The sequence below is a fragment of the Urocitellus parryii genome, chromosome 1 (assembly GCF_045843805.1).
Source record: "Urocitellus parryii isolate mUroPar1 chromosome 1, mUroPar1.hap1, whole genome shotgun sequence".
Taxonomy (NCBI): Eukaryota; Metazoa; Chordata; class Mammalia; order Rodentia; family Sciuridae; genus Urocitellus; species Urocitellus parryii.
Genome location: NC_135531.1, coordinates 76,643,806 through 76,663,888, shown reverse-complemented (window position 1 = coordinate 76,663,888; position 20,083 = coordinate 76,643,806). Strand labels below are relative to the sequence as shown.

The following is a 20,083-nucleotide window of genomic DNA, read 5'->3' as shown; positions in this document are numbered from 1 at the left end:
TGTGAATACACACACATATGCACATGCATGCACAAATTAAGGGAAAGTGTTTGTAGGGGTTGCTATGCTGACTTAATGACTTCTGCATTGTGCATAGCCCTAGAAGAATGGTATTTCTCTAAGCTCTTATTGGTGGCCCAGCATTTTGCAGAATCTTTCAGCATATGTAAAAACTTTACAAGATCTCTGAGAAGCATTAATCACATTGTTAGCTAACCCCCAAACAGGAAACTTGCTATATTGTGAGGATGGGGATTCTGTCATGAAAAATATACATATCTGTAAATTCAACTGAGCAAATTTAATTAGGATGAAAACTATAAAAGAAAAACAAGTCAAAATGACCTTCAGATCTGTATTGAAAAAAGGAAATAATATTTCCATGACCTAAGAAGTTGAAAAAAGAAAATGAACACATGTGAAAGATGAAAAGTACATAAATGGATAAAAATTCTGTCCTCAACATATTGATTGATAGTTGAGATTATAACCACAATAGGAGAAGGTTTCCTTGTGTGTTTATTGTTCATTAGGAAAGCCTTTCCTCTCTTGGATATCCTTAAGATCACAGGAGCTGAAACTGTCACCTTTCCCCCACCCCATGGTGCCTGTTCGAGTTTAATGAGAAAACATAAAAGATAGGATCCTTACTGAAGAAGTTTTGCTGCATTTAACAAATTGAACCTGTAAAAGACAAGATAAGTGGCTAGCCATTGCTGAGGCTAAAGCTGTTGACTCAGGGTGCTCATGAGAAAGTTGTGTGTTTAAAATGATATTTCACTTCCACTGTTTCCCAGTTGGACTTGTTAAAAATAAGCACTCCTAGGTCTGAATCTACCTAGGCTGGGACCATGACATTAAAATTTCTAGCATGAGAATTGTTAGGCTTTTCCTGGGAAAACTGTTTAATACATGTTTCACTCAGAAATGTCCCTGGCATGAAAGGGATATAAAGTTAGAAATGTCATCCTTCTCTTGGTTTGAGCTGTCACTCCAAAACCTGGAGAAAAAATCTCCCCTGCACTGCCTATTAGGCTTATGCCAACCAGCCAAATTATAGGTACTGTAGACAAAAAAGTTTAGATAGAACCTGCCAGGAAATGGTCTTTACTTTGGATTTAAAAATTACTAAGCCCTCATTACACCTTGGGTGCCATGTGAAGCACTTTATGTTCATCATGTCATTTAGTCTTCTTTTAGGAGGAGTTCTCTTTTAGGCTGAATGTGCCAGCCCAGTCAATGGTTTAAGTCCTCCTAAGCCAGGTGAACCCCTTTGTCCTTTTATTTGTGGCAATTAAGGGAACCTGCTCATGAGAAATAAGCATGGCTATAAGAGCCCTTCCTTAAGAAAATGGACTTGAGTCTCAGAGATTGAAGGAAATAGGCTGGTCAAGCAAACCAGGGGCCTATTAAACACTCTGTAGGTATCATTATTTCTATTTTACATACACAGAAACAGGGCCAATTCATCTGTCTAAAGTTTATGCTCTTAATCATGAGTCGATTACGTTTTCTCTTCTGACTATATTTTGGTACACCCCACTTCTCCCTGGGCAAGTTTCTCCCATAACTTACAGAAAAAAAAAAACAGCAGCACTATCTCTACCTTCAAGCAGTCATATTGATGACAAACATTCATTTTTCCTAGCCCACCCACCTTAACTTAGTTACTATTCATTCAGGAAACTGAGCTGATATTTATTAAGCAATTTCTATGTATAAAATATCCTGCTAAGAAACATAATCTCTTTTTATTCTGTACAACAATAATATGAAGTAAATAATTCTAAGTGGTTTTCTCCCCATTTTAAAAATGAAGAAATTTAAAATGAAAAAGGATAAATAAGGACCACCACAGAATAGAGAAATGTTAACCCAGTTCTTCCCTTTTCTGAAGCCCCAGGCTATTTTTTTGTGGTACATACTTGGGCATGTCTTTCCCAAGGGACACTTTCTAAGTGTCCAGAGCTTTAAACAGAACCTCAAGTGTCCCAAGACTCCTTCTGATGAGGAACCCCATGAATTCTCATGAAAGAGTGCTGGACATCTGTTCTAGCTCACACGCCCCCCACCCCATTAATTTCAAAAGCACTTGTGGCCTGGAGAATGACCTTCCATCTACCCGGGTGAGCATAGAGAAGTAAATCAAAGCTGAAAATCTTTCACATTAGGAAAGAAAGTCTTTGAATTTCTTTGACATACAGAAATTCTTCAAGCAGTGTTTTTAAATTATACTTTAAAAGAACATTCATTCATACTGTCATGATATTCCTCCTACACAACACTCTCAGTTGCCTAATCAATGGCAGCATTAAAAGACAGAAGAGTGGGGCAGATCAATGAAATCATTCTGACTCATGATATGACTGTGACACAAATTGAGACAAAGTCTGCCTTGCTAAAACACTTTGGTAAATACCGAAATGTTTAGTTAGCTCACCCTAATGACAAAGCATTTGATTCCTCATTTCCTCTTTAGAATAGTACTTAATATTGTTTCTTGTTGGGTTGGGTCCATTTAGTCTCAGAGCAATTATCTCTACAAATGAAGCTGATAAGGAAAAAATAATGATTTTTCCACCATAAATGCTGTTGTTGGGAAATTTAGGAAATTCTGCCAAAGAAACATCTGGTGTTTGACCTGAATCCCTGTCAATCAAACACATCAACTTTTTTTTTTCAAGCCAGTGCTTTTAGTTCCAAAGAAGTCCACAGTAGAATTTGAATATATGGACATTGAAAAAGTGAACTATTCCTAAAAGGATCAAAAGAGATTGACCAAAGCCAAGCTGAGAGAGAAGAGGACTCCTATACAAAAGCACTCTGAATGTTACAGTTAGACCCTTGCTACTTCAATAAGTGTTTTATCATTCACTGAAAGTAGCATAGATCATGAGTCTCCTATGTTTGCATCTCAGTACCAAAAAAGACCACATACTCAGTGATCTTAACAGAAGCAGCACTGAGTCATACAGCCTGTAAACACATCTAAAAATGGGTGATTACTCTTTTCTTCTTCGTGCTTATTTCAACAGCAATTTTCTCAATTTTTTCAGAAGGTCACCAGCTTGTAAAAATCTAAGGAGGACCATGAAAAGAACCAGACCTTTAGTTTTCCAAACACAATCACTAGCATAAAGAAGTCATAAGCAACAGCTAGTTAGATGTCAGTTGAAAGGTTTATCCCCCATAGCCCCTCTCAAGGATTTTCACCAGTTGCTTAGCCTTACTACCTAGTCACTCACTGTAGAGAATAGTGTCCTAACAAATTGATGACCATCACCTCATCGGGATCTGGACACTGACCAATAGGATTTACCCATTTTCTATGCTCATCCAGAGGCCCAATCTCACTACCATGCTACCTACCATCCCTTCCTTCTCATAGAATGACCAGGCCTTCTACTTTTCAGAGTTCCCCAAATTCCTGCCCTAAAGCTCAATAAATTCATACCAAGTTTGGGTTTTTAGCACAAAAACAAAACAAAAAAAGCCAAAGATATTAAATTGAAATTTCAGGTAGCAATATGAAATACTTACATTAAATTATATTGATTACATGTTTGAAATTTCATTTTAATCGGATTCCTAGATTATCTGGCAACTTTATCCCAATGCACCTTGGATTCCTACCTGCATTCTTACCTACAGATCTGAAATAAAACTCTCATTGCATCATTGTGCTATTTTGGTGGTCCCCCAACATCTTTAAGCAAGACATACCCCTTGTGAGAAAACCATATCAAAACCAGAGCTTCAGTTTACTTCCCTTTTATTCCATCACAATTATTTTTGTGTGCATTTGTTTTGGAGTGCACAATGTTTATTGAACAAACAGTGGGAGCATCAGCCAAAGGGGGGAGAAACACAAGTGAGTCAGAATATGCCCTCGTTCTTTTGTCACCTCAGTTAACTAGTGATTGTTCACAACTAGAGAAAGCAAGAATCCAAGGCACAGAGAGGTGATGCCACTTGCAGCAGAGTTGGACCAGACTGCAGTACTGACTGGCATCCAGACATGTGATCTCTTCCTCTCCTATTGACCCATCCCACAGGCCCAAGGATGGCAACCACTTGGTCTTCAAGACACAGATGGAAAGGGAGGGAGGAAGGAATGGTACTTCTCTCTTTGGATGGATGGGGAAAATGAGGCTAGGGTAAAGTCATCATATCTGCAGAGCCAATGAGATTGGATGTGAATGTTCTATGTGGAACAGAAGTTGGTAGCCCAGCAGGGCAGGGCACAAGTGAACTTGATGGAGGTACCTGTGCGCTACCCGCTCCATGCAGTCTTGAAAGCCATATGAGCACTGTAGACTGACATACAGCATGGCTGAAGCACTTGGAAGTCCTTGCCACTGGCACAGCACATGAAGGGCTTGAGGACTGAGTGCAGATTATGTGGCTATGCAGCAGCAGTGGGCTTGGCAAAGACACAACACATTCAGGGAAACTATAGTCCTGGCTAAGACCAGATTCTTCCCAATGTGCTTTGCTCTGGATGGCTGTGGTACTCCTTCTCCAGCTGTACCATGTGCATTATTCAGAGAAGTTGGTTTTTGATCATGAGCAGATGGTGGCCCAGCCATGGGGGTAGGGGCCCCACCACTGAAGAATGGAGTTGGAGGGGGGCTTTTACCCTGGTGAAAAAGAGGAACTTTGACAGATGATGGTTCCTTAAATTTTGAAGAGAAAGACTTTGGGTGGGGTGGATCAAGATGCAGCAAGAAAAGGAGATAACAATGTATTTGTAGTTTCCCAAACCAACTATTGTATAACTCTCTATATACCTTCTACTCTTTTCTTAAAATTATATTTACAAGTGTAAATTTATATTTCCTGCTTATTGCACATATTTTGTTTCAAAAATAAATTACACTGAACCCACTGTTAGCTTATTTGCATTTATAGTCTACTGTATATCTAGAAGCATTCCTCACATTGCTGGAAAACCTTCAAACACCTGATTTTTAAGGGTTCATAGTTTTTGCTGTATGAATATTATATTTTTTTCTTTATTAAACACTATTTAGAAATGTTTGTGTCAAATGTTTCAAATAATGCTATAAGAAAAACCCTAAACAAATCTTTGGGCACCACTTTGATAAGGCCCTTTGACAAGATCCTTAAAGAATTTTAGCAAAATTTATGTGCATTTGGAAGGTTTTGGGTAGTCAATGTCAATTTATCAATTACTGAAGTTTTAGCATTTGATGCATGGATACCTGGCAAGTCACTCATATCATTTCTTCTGGAGGGCTGCCTTGCCTGCTCATGTTTACCCCTTACAAGTCAACCCTGTGAACTTGACTCTAGGATTTTAAGCAGGCCTGCCCCTCTAAGTCCCCTTTTCTCTCTCTGTCATAAATTTATTTATATAGTTGCTGCTAAGCATCTGTTTTTAGAAATGACTTAAGTTATCTGAAACCCAGTGGTATCCCATCACCTTTGGCTAGTTTGAATTTCCTCTATTGTATAATTGTTTGTAATACAGCCCCCTTATTTCTCAAACCACTGACCCAAAGTGTAACACGCCCCACAGTTGCTGACATGTAAAATCTAATGGTTAACACCAGAATAACATAAATAAGTTCCCAACTTTGCATGTGTTTTCTTTAAACTAGCCCAGGATAATGCCCAGGGGCCCTAATAAAGTCACAGTCCCACAAGTCCTCTCCTCCTCTCACGTACCCCACCCACTGGTTGGCTCCCTGACATCTCCAGATGTCTCTCAATCTCAACTTGGTATCCAACCTCTCTGGGACTTGTAAGTAAGGAATTTCTTCTGTCTCATGCATTTTTATTTATATCTCATCTGACTGACACACCTGAACCTCATACTTCTTTGCTGAACCTATGTCTAATACAATTTTCCTCAGCAGAGCTAGTCTAGCAATGGGTAGAGTACCTCATGGCCTCTCTTGAGGGAGACCTCAAGACCAAATTAGAGAGAAACCATAATAATAAAAAGCACAGGATTCTCACAGTATTATGATAATTGGCTCACCGTGGGTCTTTCTCACCAGCCTGTTATTATTGTAATCGTATCTTCCATTTATGTATCTAATCCCAGTACAGCAAGATTTCTTACACATAGCAGCATAATTATTGTTCAAAAAAAGGTTGAATAAATATTTTAGTCTGATATTTCTTTCCAAATCAAAAACTGTCTAATTTTTATGTACTATTATTTCTGGTCAACAAAAGAAAATTATTGAACATTTAACAGCCCTAACCATACTATTGTCCTAAGAAAGATGATTAAGACATACTCTGTGCCTAGGACAGTTTATGACCTAGTGAGGAAAGAAAAAAAAAAAAACCTTAAGTGTCTGAATATAGTAAGTACTATGCGAACTGCATATCTAAGGAAAAGAAGGGCTATCTGTTACCCCAGTTCTCACTTCACTCCTGCTCCTGTCTGTGCCTTTCACTTGTATTCCATGTTTACCTTTAATACTTCTTGAGTTTATAGCTGTCCTTTTGCTCTCTGTGGCTAAACTTAAAATTGGAAAGATCAAATGGTAGCATGGTAGAAGATGATCGTAAGCTGTACATGACATGTCAGTTCATATAGAAAAAAATGTAAAGAAAAACTCTTCTATTTTTAAAAGTCAATTTTCTAAAGATCTCTTCAATGGAAGGTGCACTTCTTGCCTTAGATCTATTAGGACTCAAAAGAGACACCCAGAGTTTAAAGTTAATGGTATTTTCCTTAGAAGATATTCCTGGTTACTCTCATATTTTATTCCCCAACTGTCTTCCTGAGTTTTTCCCACCTTGCTCAGATTTTCCTGAAATGCATATGAGAATAAAACAAAGCAAAAAGGTAATCTCAGTTTTTACAGAGGATTTCTTCACTGAAACCTAGCTCCTTTTCCACCGGATTAATTTTTTGGCCACTTCCAACTGAAAATGTGATTCCATAAATGGCTGATTTTTCTCTTGATCCCAAATTACCCCTGGAGCCCCAGACAGTCATTGAAATCTCAACTCCCTAAATTCCCCTCAAAGCCTTCTATACATCCAGTGAATTCATCGCCTTGTGGTTCTCCAGAGTATACAACTCAAGTATCTACCTTCATGTCAGCCAAATGGTTTTCTCACCTCTATTCTTGCAAAAGTTCTACCCCCACAATTCTGTCATTTCTATAACTGAGGAGTATGACTTTAGAGAGAAGAAAAGGATACCCACTGGTTTGGTGTCAGGTAGATATGTCATCCTACCTATTTCTGGTGACCTTCTGTTTCTTCTTTCCAAATGATTTTGCACTGTCTTTTTGTTAAACACCAAACTACTAGAAATGCTGTGGTGAAGGGAAATAGGATCAAAGACCAAAAGCAAGTACTTTCTGGTGTAACTGGTAACTCATGAGTGGTGACTAGTTTGCATTGCCAGTCTTGATCATCATGCTTGTAAGGTGGTGGTGTTGGCAGGACATTTTCTATTTTATGTATATATTTTATTTTTATATATATTATTTTATTTTTATATTGCATAAATATACTATATATTTATATATTGTTTTATTTGTATATTTTATATGTATTTTATACATATTATTTTTATATTTTATATATATATTATATATATATTTGTGGAGACTTGTCCCTCATTCAGAACAGTGACAAGAAATTGCCAGATTTCCATCAACAAAACTGGAGACTAAATAATATATCTTTATCTACTTGTGTAAAACATTTGTAAATCAGAACTATTATTAAGGGTCCCGTAACCCTGAGAGTTTTGTTTGTTTTGTTGAACACTGTATAAGATACATTTGTCAAGAGTGTACAACTTTAAGGCCCTTTCACTATCCTATACATAGTGTTAGAACTGTATGTTTCAGTGGCCAAACTAAAATACACCTTTGAGGGCATTATCTGTCATTTGTTACTGAATTTATTTCATCATGCAAGAAAAAGAAAATAACTACTACACAGTGTCACTTACTTTAAAAATAAACCAATGTTCTGGCAGCATTGCTTAAACAAGAGAATCAGTTCACCTGTACAGAATTTTGAAATGAGTTTTACTCCCCTGGGCAATAGCAAAAATAACTTAAAAAATCAAGTGTTACTCCTGTACCTTTCCAGATAGTAGACATTAAGAGCCCAAACTTTGAAATTAGGAAGACATGGGATTAAATTCCAAATCTTCTACTTGTTAGCTATACAAATTTATTAATTCCCCTAATCCTCAATTTCCTCACCATTGCAATGGGGATACTAGCTACCTTGTTGGGGGTCTTCTGCGAATTTAAGAGTCAACCCCATGCGTTAAGCATGTGGTAACTGCTCAATAAATGACAATTGAACATCATACCATGATAAGTAACCCAGTGTGGGTATCATGTGGGTTTAGATGTTATATAAGTCACTTGTTTTCAGGAAGACTTTTTGTCTCAGTCCTGTTTAAAAGAATGGTTTCCCTTGGTCATTTGTGATTCTTGTTAGTTTTAAGATTATAGACAAAGACAGAAGCACTGCCACAGCAAGATTTCCTGTGTCCAGAATTCCCTTGCTATGTATATGGAAGTCTCACAAAAATAAAAATCTATATTTTTACCAATAAAAAAAAACATGAAGAAATTTGAGCAAAAGCAATCTTCAACAGATGAAAGCTTCTTAGAAGTTGAATTTTACAGAAATACCTTAAATGTTAAATGTTAATCCATAGATACATGAAAGAAACATATTTTCACCATGCCCAGTGCAGAAAACCAAAGGTAGGAAGCACATGGCCAGAGTAGGATATTTCCCTGAAAAACTCATTGAGCCTCATAGCAAAATACTCTTTCCTAACAGCCTCACTCAGGATGTTTTAGGTAAGAGAAAGGAGAAGGTAAACCCACACTGGCATACCAGGCCTGGAGATAGGGACTAATTTTAATAAATCAGAATGGGACATGAAAATGTCAACTTAATCAAGCATTTAAATTTTATTAATCAAGCCTAATTTTTATGAGTGCAAATAATCACTGAAGCTGGACAAATTTGTTCTCGATTGCATCAGAAACATAATTTTAATATTTAATGGACTGATGAATTTAAATGGAGAATTATCTTTATGAAACATGCTCTTCATAATTTGCCATTAAATGAGAAATAAAAAAAATCAACATAAATCTTACATAAAGGTTATTTAACTAAATGTTGGTACTATAAATATTATAAATGCATTATGCACTAATTTAGCAATCACACAGTACACTACATAAAGCAGAAATGATAAGTGGACCAGGCTGGCTTTTGTGAGACTGTAGAAAGAGCTCTGTGTAATATTATGGAAAGCTCATGCTATAACCATTGTATGGGATTGTGTGGGTTTCCTGAACTTTCTTTTCATTCAGGCTTTTATGCTACCATTAACCACAGACATTTTTTCCAGTCCAAATGCAGGTCCAAACCCACTAGAGCTTTCTTTCTTTTGTGAATACTATCCTCAATAAACTTATATTTTATCACTACTTTTTTTAGAAAAGACATAAGCAAATAACTGAAGTCTCTCTTGATTTTTTGACATTAAAATGCTCAATTTTGAAAGTTAAATTTTCTGACGTAACATTCTTATATCTCAACATTTTAAGTGGAAAAATTCAATTTAATGTCAGAATGTTTCTCTGTGAATGAACACACATTCCACTTACCCCCTCCACACCCCCCAACATATTGCTTAAAATGGGTAGTTGCTGTGAATTTTCATTAAAAATGAATCAGACTTAACAGATTAGTATGCTCCAAAGTGTGCTAATATTAATCTCCAAGATAAATGTTTGTTTTCAAAATTCTTTAAAGATCCCCAATATCCCCAAAGTGTAGTATTTACCTGTAGAACATGTGCTATACCTTTACCTGAAAAAGAATTTCTCACCTATTGCAGCTTTAATACTCCCAAATGTGTCTGATGAGGTTAGAGCAAGAGACATATACAAGACCTTAGCAGAACATGGACTCCTACAGAGATCACAGCAGTCCCTTTTCTTGCACTGCAGAAAACGCATTAAATAAATAATGCAAAGCTTTCATTAGACACCTTATAATGTAAAAGTTTCTAAAGTTGTTCTCAATTTGAAACATTTTAACTTGTACATTTTTTGTTAAAAAGCTGTGGTTCTCAAATGGAAATCTGGCTTCATACATAGAGGCTTAAGGAAGAAATTTTCTTTTTATTTGAACTGTTCGTTCTTCATAAATAAAAACATTTTGCTTTAAAAACATTAACTTTTATAAAATAGGTTTGGAATGTCTAGTTATCTTTTAATTTTACTTACAAAGCACATTAAACAACTCAAATTTTTTTGGCATTTTGTATAGTTGTTTTAATATCTGACAAGAGTTTTAAGAAAGCGTCATTATTTTAAAAGCACACCACAGGTTAATAGCTGACCTGTTTTTTCCTACTTAACCAAAGTAATTTGTAATATACTAAATATGCCAAGATTAGGTTTTTCCTTCAAGCAAAAAATACAATACATTGGGAAGCCTTTAGATGGAGACAGAGTTCAAATAAACACTAGATTTCTGTTCACAGTGCTTTGTGTAAGTCTAAGAATAGACATTTAAGAATACTGAGAAGGAAATATGAAAAGAAATTCATTTAAGATGCTTATTCTGATTATAAAATTTATATTGGCTATTGTTTAGCCTTTCTTAATGGAAGGTTTTTTCTGCATTTTAAGTTGACACTGAAGAAAATAAATGGTTACATACTCTTGGCCAGTGAAGTAAATTTAGTGTCCTTGCACCTTATAGTAAAGCATATTATACTGCAAATAAGAATGCTGTTGATGATGCAGAATACAGGCTGTAATCAGTGGCATGAATCAAAAGTCATCTGATAGCCACATTAAAGCCACATTTCCTATTAAGAATCAGACTAAATTACAACATGGCACTTCCCAGAATGAGCCAAGGAAATGCATTCTGAAAGAAGAAATAATTGTATTTGAGTGTCTCTGTAAAAATCAGGAAGTGTTTTAGCAATAAGTACTAATGCTTTTCTTTTTAGTCTGCCTTCTTTTGTATTGCAATATATTCAGCCTCACTGGAAAGACTATCACACTAATTATTATTACATCTAGTAGTTCAGTTATCTTGATGACTACTGTAGCTGAAATACTTCAAGGTCAAATCCTTAATAGCGTGAATCAGTCCAAGCAGCCATCATACATGCAGTTGCTTTTGTGATATACTGGATAAAACAGTATATCCCAGATCTGTTTATGAATATTATTACTCTTACAAATGTGGACTAGATTATACGTGTAGTTCAATTGTACCATTCATTTTGCAAAAGTTACTTCTCAAAAATCTTGTGAGAAGCAGATGTCTGTTTTAAAAAAAAATATCTGCAGAAGTACATCCATAATGATCTTATTGACCACAAAAGCCTTCAACCCAACCTCTGGTACCTTCAGATGATCCAAAATCATTTAAGTGGTTCTATGCATCTTTCCAATTCACAGACATTTCATAATTTCAAACAGTACTTACACTTGTAATAAATCCACTGACATGCAAATGTGTGCTCTGTGTGGTGTAGACACACAATGATACAATAAGCTCCAAATCATGTTGAAGAGTACCACTCTCCCCTAATTCTTCCATATCTCTATGGTGGAAACAGGCATTTAGTTTGTAATGTATCCAAATATAAGCATCTGTACACATTCGGATGTTCTATGAATATGAAATTAAGTATGAAACTTCTTTCTTTTGTGACAATTTTCTTTAATATTTTAACTTTGCATTTGCACATCTGGACAGCAATGATTTCTTCTTTAATTTAAATGTGTTGCTTTTTTATAGACTGTGTTTTAGAAAAGCAATTTGAATCGTGCAACTGTTCATTCTGAACAGAGCAAAACATCCATTTAATTCAAAGATTATTTTCAAGGAAAAAAGTAGAAATACAAAAGAAACCAGTTTGTTTCAGCACTGGGTTTTGAGGGGGCTTGGCTTCACATCACTCAATTCTTATCTTAACAAGATGAATATAACTTAGATTCTTTTCGTTCTTTTTTGTTTAGGTGGATTTGAATAAGAGAAAAATGATATTCCTGGAAAGTCAGAATATAAAGTACTTTAAGAATTATCCAAGGACCTTTTTAACCTGCTCTGGTCGCTTTAGTCTAAATGTGCACCCTAAATTGATATTGAAAAGCAATAATTATTATCCACTGTTTCATTATGATTTTAATCCTAAAGTTTACCTGAATCCACTTTTTATCATACTTTTATTGTGTTGATGTTCCTTTAACTGCTTTCTCTGGTCACATCTGTATATATCATTGATGGAATGATTCTAAACATGTCATATTTTCATTCAGATTTTCAACATCACTATTCACATTTTCATTCAAATAACATTTTATCTCCTTGAAAATCACGGAGTTGTGTTGGATTACAATTAAATCTTACAAAATTAGAAAAAAATTATATAAAAGATATTCTGTAGAGGCAATTTTGTTCCCTTTTGGAAATAGATTCTTAAACGTATAGCTACATATTATGTTTTATATCTTAATGACAAATGTTCAGCAAATATTGGATATGGAAGAAGAAATATTATGCTTTTTAAAATAATGTTATCTGCTTATTCTTTGGCTGTAATGTAGCTGGCACACTGCATTTGGGGCTGTCTATGTGTGTTTTTTAAAATGTCATCTTTATTAGTATTACATTCAAGGAATAGTACCAGGAATCTGTTCTTTCAAGACCTTCCTCCAGTGTGTGGCATATAAGTCTGTGACGAGCGACATTACAGAAGGTCATGTCACTTTTAACTGCTTGCATTACATCTTTCTGATTTCCCTAGTGCCCTTCCTTTGTTTGATTAATACTACTTGCTTTCAAGCAAGGTATCAGAAAGCATAATTTGGAAAGAGAATTCCAGAGCTGGTCTGAGATATTCCCTTTTAAGAAAAAACAAAAAAAAAACCCTGAACTTTGCAAACGTATCTTTTCTACCAACTGAATTTTTTGTCATTCCTTTCATCTTTCCCCCTGTAAGGAAGTGTGTGTGTGTGTGTGTGTGTGTGTGTGTGTGTGTGTGTGTGTTATTAAATCATTGCTGACAAATGCTTGGGCAATTGGACTTGCAATATTGAAAACAAAACTATGTCATTCTTATTTGGTTTTATTTGGAGAGGAAAGGGCTTGAATTTGAGAGTAGGTCTCCTGTATTTTTATTTGTTTTCCTAAGTTAAGTGTTAAATTCCAGTACTCTCTTTTTAAGTAGCAGGTGTTAAGTTCTCTAGGAAAGATTACATTTTATGCAGTCATTAAATGCACTTCTGTGACATATACAGGTTTGTTTTGTTTTTGTTTTCTTTCTCAGTCCTGGGATTGAACCCAGGACCTCATACACGCTAAGCAGGCACTCTACCACTCAGCTACATCCCCAGCCCTACACAGTTTATTTTTTAAAACACAGTTTGTGATTTCTATGTCCATTGCATTTGGCTGGAGCTCAAGTCTTAAAGCTCAGCTTCTGAGACACTCTTGCTCTCAGAGCTGTCCATTTCACTAGGCCACTAAAGCCTGAAAACTAGTTGTAAAAAAGCAGCATCATTTTAATTTGGAATCTTTACCCAAACTTCTTCTTGTGCCTGTATGTGTTTTCCTTATTTTCAGTGAAAACATGAATCAGAACTTTGTCATTGAGAACAAAAGATATTCTGCCCAGGTTAAAAAAAAGGATGCAATTTAATTTCCAAAAATCAGTGTTAAAATATTAATTTGATGTTATTTTATCAATAGCTAATATTTTTGAGAACTTCTTTTGATACAGGAACTGTGCTAAACACTCTACAGACATGATCTCCTTGGACTTTAATCAGATGATCAGGGCTTTATCATCTCCATTTCAAGGCAACTTAAGCTTCACCTGAAAAAAATATAATGGCGGGGGGGGTGCATTCTGAAGCAGCTAAAAGGTATCAACAGGAAACGATCTGTATTATAAATCCTCACTTTTAGATGTTCATGATATAACATTAAGGAGGCACTAGAGGAGGGGAAAAGCCCTCACTAGAGCGCTAAAACACAACACAAAGGCCTCTCACTAACACAACACTTTTCTGCCAAATGTAAAAGCAAATGGTTGTATTGGGTGGTTCTGGCTGCACATTTGTGGAGCAATTGTGCGTAGCCAATTACCCACTTGTGCAGGGAAAGAACAGTTTGGGTTTTGCAAATGAAGAGCCTGATTCTGTAGGCTTCTTTGACTCATACTTGAACATAAGAGCCACAGCTGATTTACAAAGAGTGTAAATTACGCTAGTAGTTTGTTTTATGGTTCAATCATACTTGGAATTTTTAAAAATTAATTTGGCCTTAGTAGATATCCCCAGATCTTAAAGATTAAATATTCATGGGTTATATTTCCAGGAAAAAGTTTGAAAGCATTTTGAATATTTGCCTTTATTAAGTTGATTAGGTATAATTCTTTCGAAGTGAGCTAAGTCAGGTTTGTGAGATAAATGATAGGCACTTTACCAAAGAGTGTGTTCCAAGATATGAAGGATGGATGATGCAGTCATCTATCCACTAGATCAAAAAATATTTCTTGAACACCTATTATGCAATCTGCTAGATACAATTTGACACCATTCTGCCTTTGTAGTATCTGCAGTAGGATGCTAAGTACTGTAAGAGGAGGTATATGATATATTTTTAATAACTAGTTATATATAATACTTCTTGAGTTTAGTCAGAGGAATAAAAGGAGTAAAAGAATATTTTATTTTCTTTGACATATTTGATATGACTGCATGGATAGTTTTAGCAATAAAAAAACTTCATTTAAATCCAAAACTTTAAAGATAATTCTTTTGTGTATATACTTGGGGATTGAACCCAGAGGTGCTTTACCACTGAGCTACATCTCCAGTCCCTTTTATTTTTTAATGGAGACAAGGTCTCACTAAGTTGCTTAGGACCTCACTAAGTTGCTAAGGCTGGTCTCAAATTTTCAATCTCCCTGCTTTAGCCTCTCAAGTCACTGGGATTACAGGTACATGCCACCACATCCAGCACCTAAAGATAATTTTATTAGAAGTAGAAAATAATCATTTTTTTAAAAAATCTGGCAAGGGTTAGGTGAAATCTTGATGTAACACAATGCATTGAAACACTGTGGCTTCTTTTCCTTTCTAAACCTCCATCACAAATAGCCCAATAAGGAATAGCCTGGCATACATCTCCTCAATTACACATTGTCATTACTAATGTCTGTATATTTGTGATGCACATAATTCAGGTTAAAGAAAGTTAAAAATTAATATGATGGCTTATCTGCTGTTTACATTCCATAGAGCCTATATGAGGCTAGACAAGTACCTATGTGTTGTTTCTCTTTGTATTTTCACATTACCTAGAATTGTGTGCCTTGGTTAAGGAGGTTTACAATAAATGCTTATGGAGTGGCTGAAAATAGTTAGAATATCAAGAGTTCGTATTTCCTGTTTAGGTCAACCACAATTCAAATTGCTTTATATGTTCCCAAAGTTGTATAAGCACTCAACATACATTGGAAAAAGTATGTTGGGCTACTATGATTCTTTTGAAGTGCTGATGTCAAAATGAAAGACCACAAAATCCTACTGTTGAACAGAAGATGTTATGTATGACATTAAATTAGAAATAATTTGACAGTTTTTTAGATAGTTTAGTTTTATATTGGTTCATGAGACCTGGAAGTGTGTGTTTGGGTTTTTTTTTTTTAAATCACTGAATGCTTTTTGAATATTTCAGAAAAATATTAGGAATAACTGAGAATTCAGATATGTCATCTCAGTTTATACAATCTTTGCATAATACTGTCTTGGTGATTGAAATTTTCACTCATAAGCTATTCCTATTTATATCAAAAAGTCTCCTAAAAGAAGGACTAGTTGTCTTTATCTTCCAAAGTTACAAGCTTTGAGAGAAATGCTCTCAAATATGTGCTAACTATTTAGAGATACTCAGATTGGATTAGGTAAAAAACACAATAAAAATTTAGAAAGTATATAAAATGTTATATACAAGAAGTTGGAACTTACCTGAATAAGAATCCCAACTCTAGAGGGTTTATTTTTTATGTTTTTAATTTCCCTGGGGTGCACGTGTGTTTGTTCATGTAAGTCTATAAAGTCATAAAAAAAACTTTAATGAAATCCCATTCTTAATACTGGCAGTTATATATTGACCAAAGAAAACGAAAATTATTTGGCAAATCCAGAATGACTCTTCCATTCTACCAATATAGGTGAATTAGGAGCCATTAAAAGTGCATATGCATATCCACTTGTCTGAGTTAGGTGCATATATTATGCACATTTGATTATAGAATGCATTTCTAAATTTCTTTTACTAACTATCCTCACAATCTTTGTGTAAAATCACAGAGCCAAAATGAAATATTCAGGTAATCCACAAAACTGAATTGAAGTTTGAACTATAAAAGACATTTAGTTTTACACCATAGGCCATCAGCATGAATCGATTTTTTTTAATCTAAGAGTTTAGCAAAAAGTAAATTAGAAATAACAGAGCTGCTTCATGCTTAGTTATCTAGTTCTAAATTTAGAGTGCCTTATTAATATTGACAGCAGAATAGGTAGAAAGGAGATTTCCTGATGTAAAGCATCCTCCAAATTGATGTTAGTTTGCCTTACACATATTTCAAATTCTTTGTCACAAAACATTTTGCATGAATAGGATTCCCTTGACCGGGCTTCTGTTACCTGATTTTAAACAATTAAAGACAGCCTTTTTCTAATGTCCATCTCTAGATCAAACATTCCTTCTCCAGTGCATGTGTTTCAAATGTTAATAAAATTTTCATTTCCAAAAGGTTCAAAATGACAGGACAAAATTCTGTCCTTTAGGAGCACAAAAACAACTTGTGTTTCTGTCTGCAGGTAGTGGAGGACATGCTAGAGGACGAGGAAGAAGAAGATGACAAAGATGACAAGGTAATTATCTTTCCCAGCACTTGGGTACCTGGGGATGGGGAAATGTAGACATGACACTGTTTTCACAGACAGTTAAAAAAGGAGTTGAAGTGTTTGAGTCCAGAAAATTGGACAGTGCTGTTTATCATCCTAACAATGCCACTGCATGTTGCAAAGAGGGAGAGAGGGCTATAAATCCTCTTCGCTTTTGTCCAGAGCTGGGTCAAATATTTTTCTGCAAGGAACAAAAAAAAAAAATAAAATAAAATAATTCAGCTTGTCTGGAACTTGATAGCTCTCGTGAAGACAACGGCAGTGACAACTGTTTTTGAAGGGCAAAAATTTGTCCTATCTTGAGTATTACAAATGGTTCTATGCTTTGGGGGAAGAGGGGAGTGAAAAAATCAGCAGCCTTGCATGAGTTGAGCATAGATATTGCCTCTGTAATTTTCAAAGAATTGCTCAGCAAAAGAACACGTGTGTGGAGCACTCAAGAGGACATTTAAATAACCCTGGTGTCCAGTGGCCTTGTCTAGATTTGGAATGACCCCACGGCTCCTCCATCAGGGAAGTCCATTCAGGCTGAGGCTCCTACTTCAATTGCTGGTGGGCTTGGGGAGGCTGACTACAGTAAATAACAGCTAGTTTCTGGGACTGCTTGGATTGGTTGTCCCCTGGGGAGAAGGGACAGCTAGGGGGAAGAATTAGAATGACCTTGCACCACTGCAGCTGTGGCTGGTATTGGAAGAACAGCTTTCTATGGCCATTTGTTACATCATGACCTCTGTGATTTCTATACCTAAAACCTACAAAGTCTTAAGGTGAAATCAGAGGCAGGGAGAGAATATCATTATTTCTTTGCACATTGTTTGGCAAATAAAGCCAGATTTTGACCTTCACCAGAATCTGACTTCTGTTATAGTAAAGCAATGAAATTTTTTGAAGGAGAAAAACAATGTATCTCAATTTATGCCCTTGACCTTTGGTTCCAATAGAGATATACAGGTATGTCCTCAAGTATTTGTTTTGGAAGCAAGCACTAGAGGTGTCCAAAAAAAAAAAAAAATCACAGCGATTAGTTAACCTCACAAATGACTCTTTTCCTGAATAATATTCAGTGCTTAAAGAAAATAAACATACACATGCGGGCTTTTCCCCTCTTCTCCCTTCTAATGTTATTTCAAACATTTTTGACAGAGCTTTTATGTGAAATTTTTCTTCTGTACATCATTCGGTTATTAGCAACATCATCAAACATAAACTAACAAAATCTTCTTCCTGCAAAAAACACATATGTGCTTGTTTTTAATGTTAAATAACATGAGCATACACTTCTGGCAATAAATGATATGATTTATTGTTAAGGTCAGTTGTGGAGCTGTAGAGAGATTGTATTTTAACTCAACATGCCAGCTCTGAATCATCATTTCTCTGCTGATAAACACTGAGCTGCCATCCATTTATGGCCATTTCCCCTTGCTTGTTGCTGCTTTATTATTAAAGCCACCATAAAGATCCATCCCAGCAGCAGGCGTTTCCCCAGAAATGTTAATAAATGGAAACCCTTGGTGAAGTCTAGTACTTCAATGTCCCTGCTTGAAGTCACCCTATATATTTTTAGCCAGCTTGTTGATATTCTACACCTCTAATCTTTCCTTTTTATGGTCATTTTTTTTTTCAACAGAGAGGATGTTAGGCTTGGGAAACAAATACACACCTAGTTAACCAGCTCACCAAAACATAGATGTCAAGTGGAACATGCGAGTGGGGAAACAACTCCAAATCTCTGGAGTAGCATCTATCGTAATCTAGTATATGGTTGTCTGGAATTGACACCCTGGTTCTAACACATTTTCAGATCTAGTTACCAAAGTTGATTGAAAGTGAGTGCTTAGATTACTGCATGAATTCAGCTGTATTCTTCTGTACCGGGTGCCAATACACAGGGTGTTTTCCTTCTGAAAAAAAAAAAAAAATGTGAGCTGATTTTTTTTTCCTAAATGTATTCCTTATTTGGACATCATATAGGTTTTCTTTTCCTCAACCATAATTCAATATCAACATTAAAATTTTATTTCAAAAATATCAAATGTAGTAATTATAGTAGATGTTTAAGCTCTTGCATAATTGAGGAAAGAATCCTAGAGTGGATATCCTGAAATGTAAAGTTTTTGTACCATAAGAAATGAAAACGTGAAAGGATCCTGCAAGTTTCCATTTACTGGCTTCCATCCCTTGACTGGCTCTCACAGCCCTGCATTGTTAAGTCTTGGCTATCCGTGTGTCTGAATGGGAGAAGGGTAATTTCCTACTTTAAAAAATTCATTGGTTCCTCTATTTAAAGTTTGTGTATAGAGTCATGCGTAATGGAATTTCATAAGAAAACAAATGTGTTTTTCACCATACGAGCAGGTACTGACCTCTAGCTCTCATTATTTCTCTGTTTTCTCATATGGTATAATAGTGGGGTCAGGTCAGTGGGTCCTCTTATAGGATAAAAGTAAAAAAGATTAATAAATGTGCCAAAGCCTCATGTTAATTGAACCTGAAGCATATGTTGCAAGTATGTAAAATATGTCCCAGATGTTTCAGCAGGGCTAGTGTCTTGGCTTCCCTGATTACCACGAGGCAGCTATTAGTCCTATAACCTTTGGACTTGGGGGTAAATGGGGTATTACGTGGCACAGAATGAGAGCACCTGTTTTCCATTCAGCAAAGACCCCTGGCAGGCTTTGCCTAAGCCAATCCATATGTTTTCACTTAGCAGATTGTTGGGCGATTATGAAAAGTGTCTTTCTTTAGAGCCAGCATTGATATTAGTCACTCACAATGAAAGGCGAGTCATTGGCTACTTGACAAGGTTCATGCGGGCATAAACTGAAGTCCTTTATCTCATTTGAGCTTCGAGTATTTTCCCTCAGCATAATTATATACATGGCAAAGACACAGGTATAAGAAGTTGAAGCAAAGATTACAATTACTTCACATAATTGCTTTGTAATAGCTTTTCTTCAGTGCTGACTTTAGCACCTGGGAAAGCTTTGGTTGAAGTTGGTTAAAGCTAACTTGTGATTTACCTGCATCTCCATATTTTGAAATTTTTCTAGATTATGACCTTTTAAGTATTTTTCCTTGAATTC

General features: G+C 35.7%; 1 protein-coding gene across 4 annotated transcripts in view; it reads left to right on the top strand.

Moving 5' to 3' along the window:
• The window catches only part of Mctp1 (multiple C2 and transmembrane domain containing 1), a 516,302-nt gene that overhangs the window by 418,747 nt on the left and 77,472 nt on the right, over positions 1 to 20,083 (top strand). For all 4 annotated transcript variants that reach the window (XM_077796266.1, XM_077796264.1, XM_077796263.1 and 1 more), the window contains one exon: positions 16,911 to 16,964. In XM_077796266.1, coding sequence (XP_077652392.1) covers positions 16,911 to 16,964 — 54 coding nt within the window. The remainder of the gene's footprint in view (positions 1 to 16,910; positions 16,965 to 20,083) is intronic.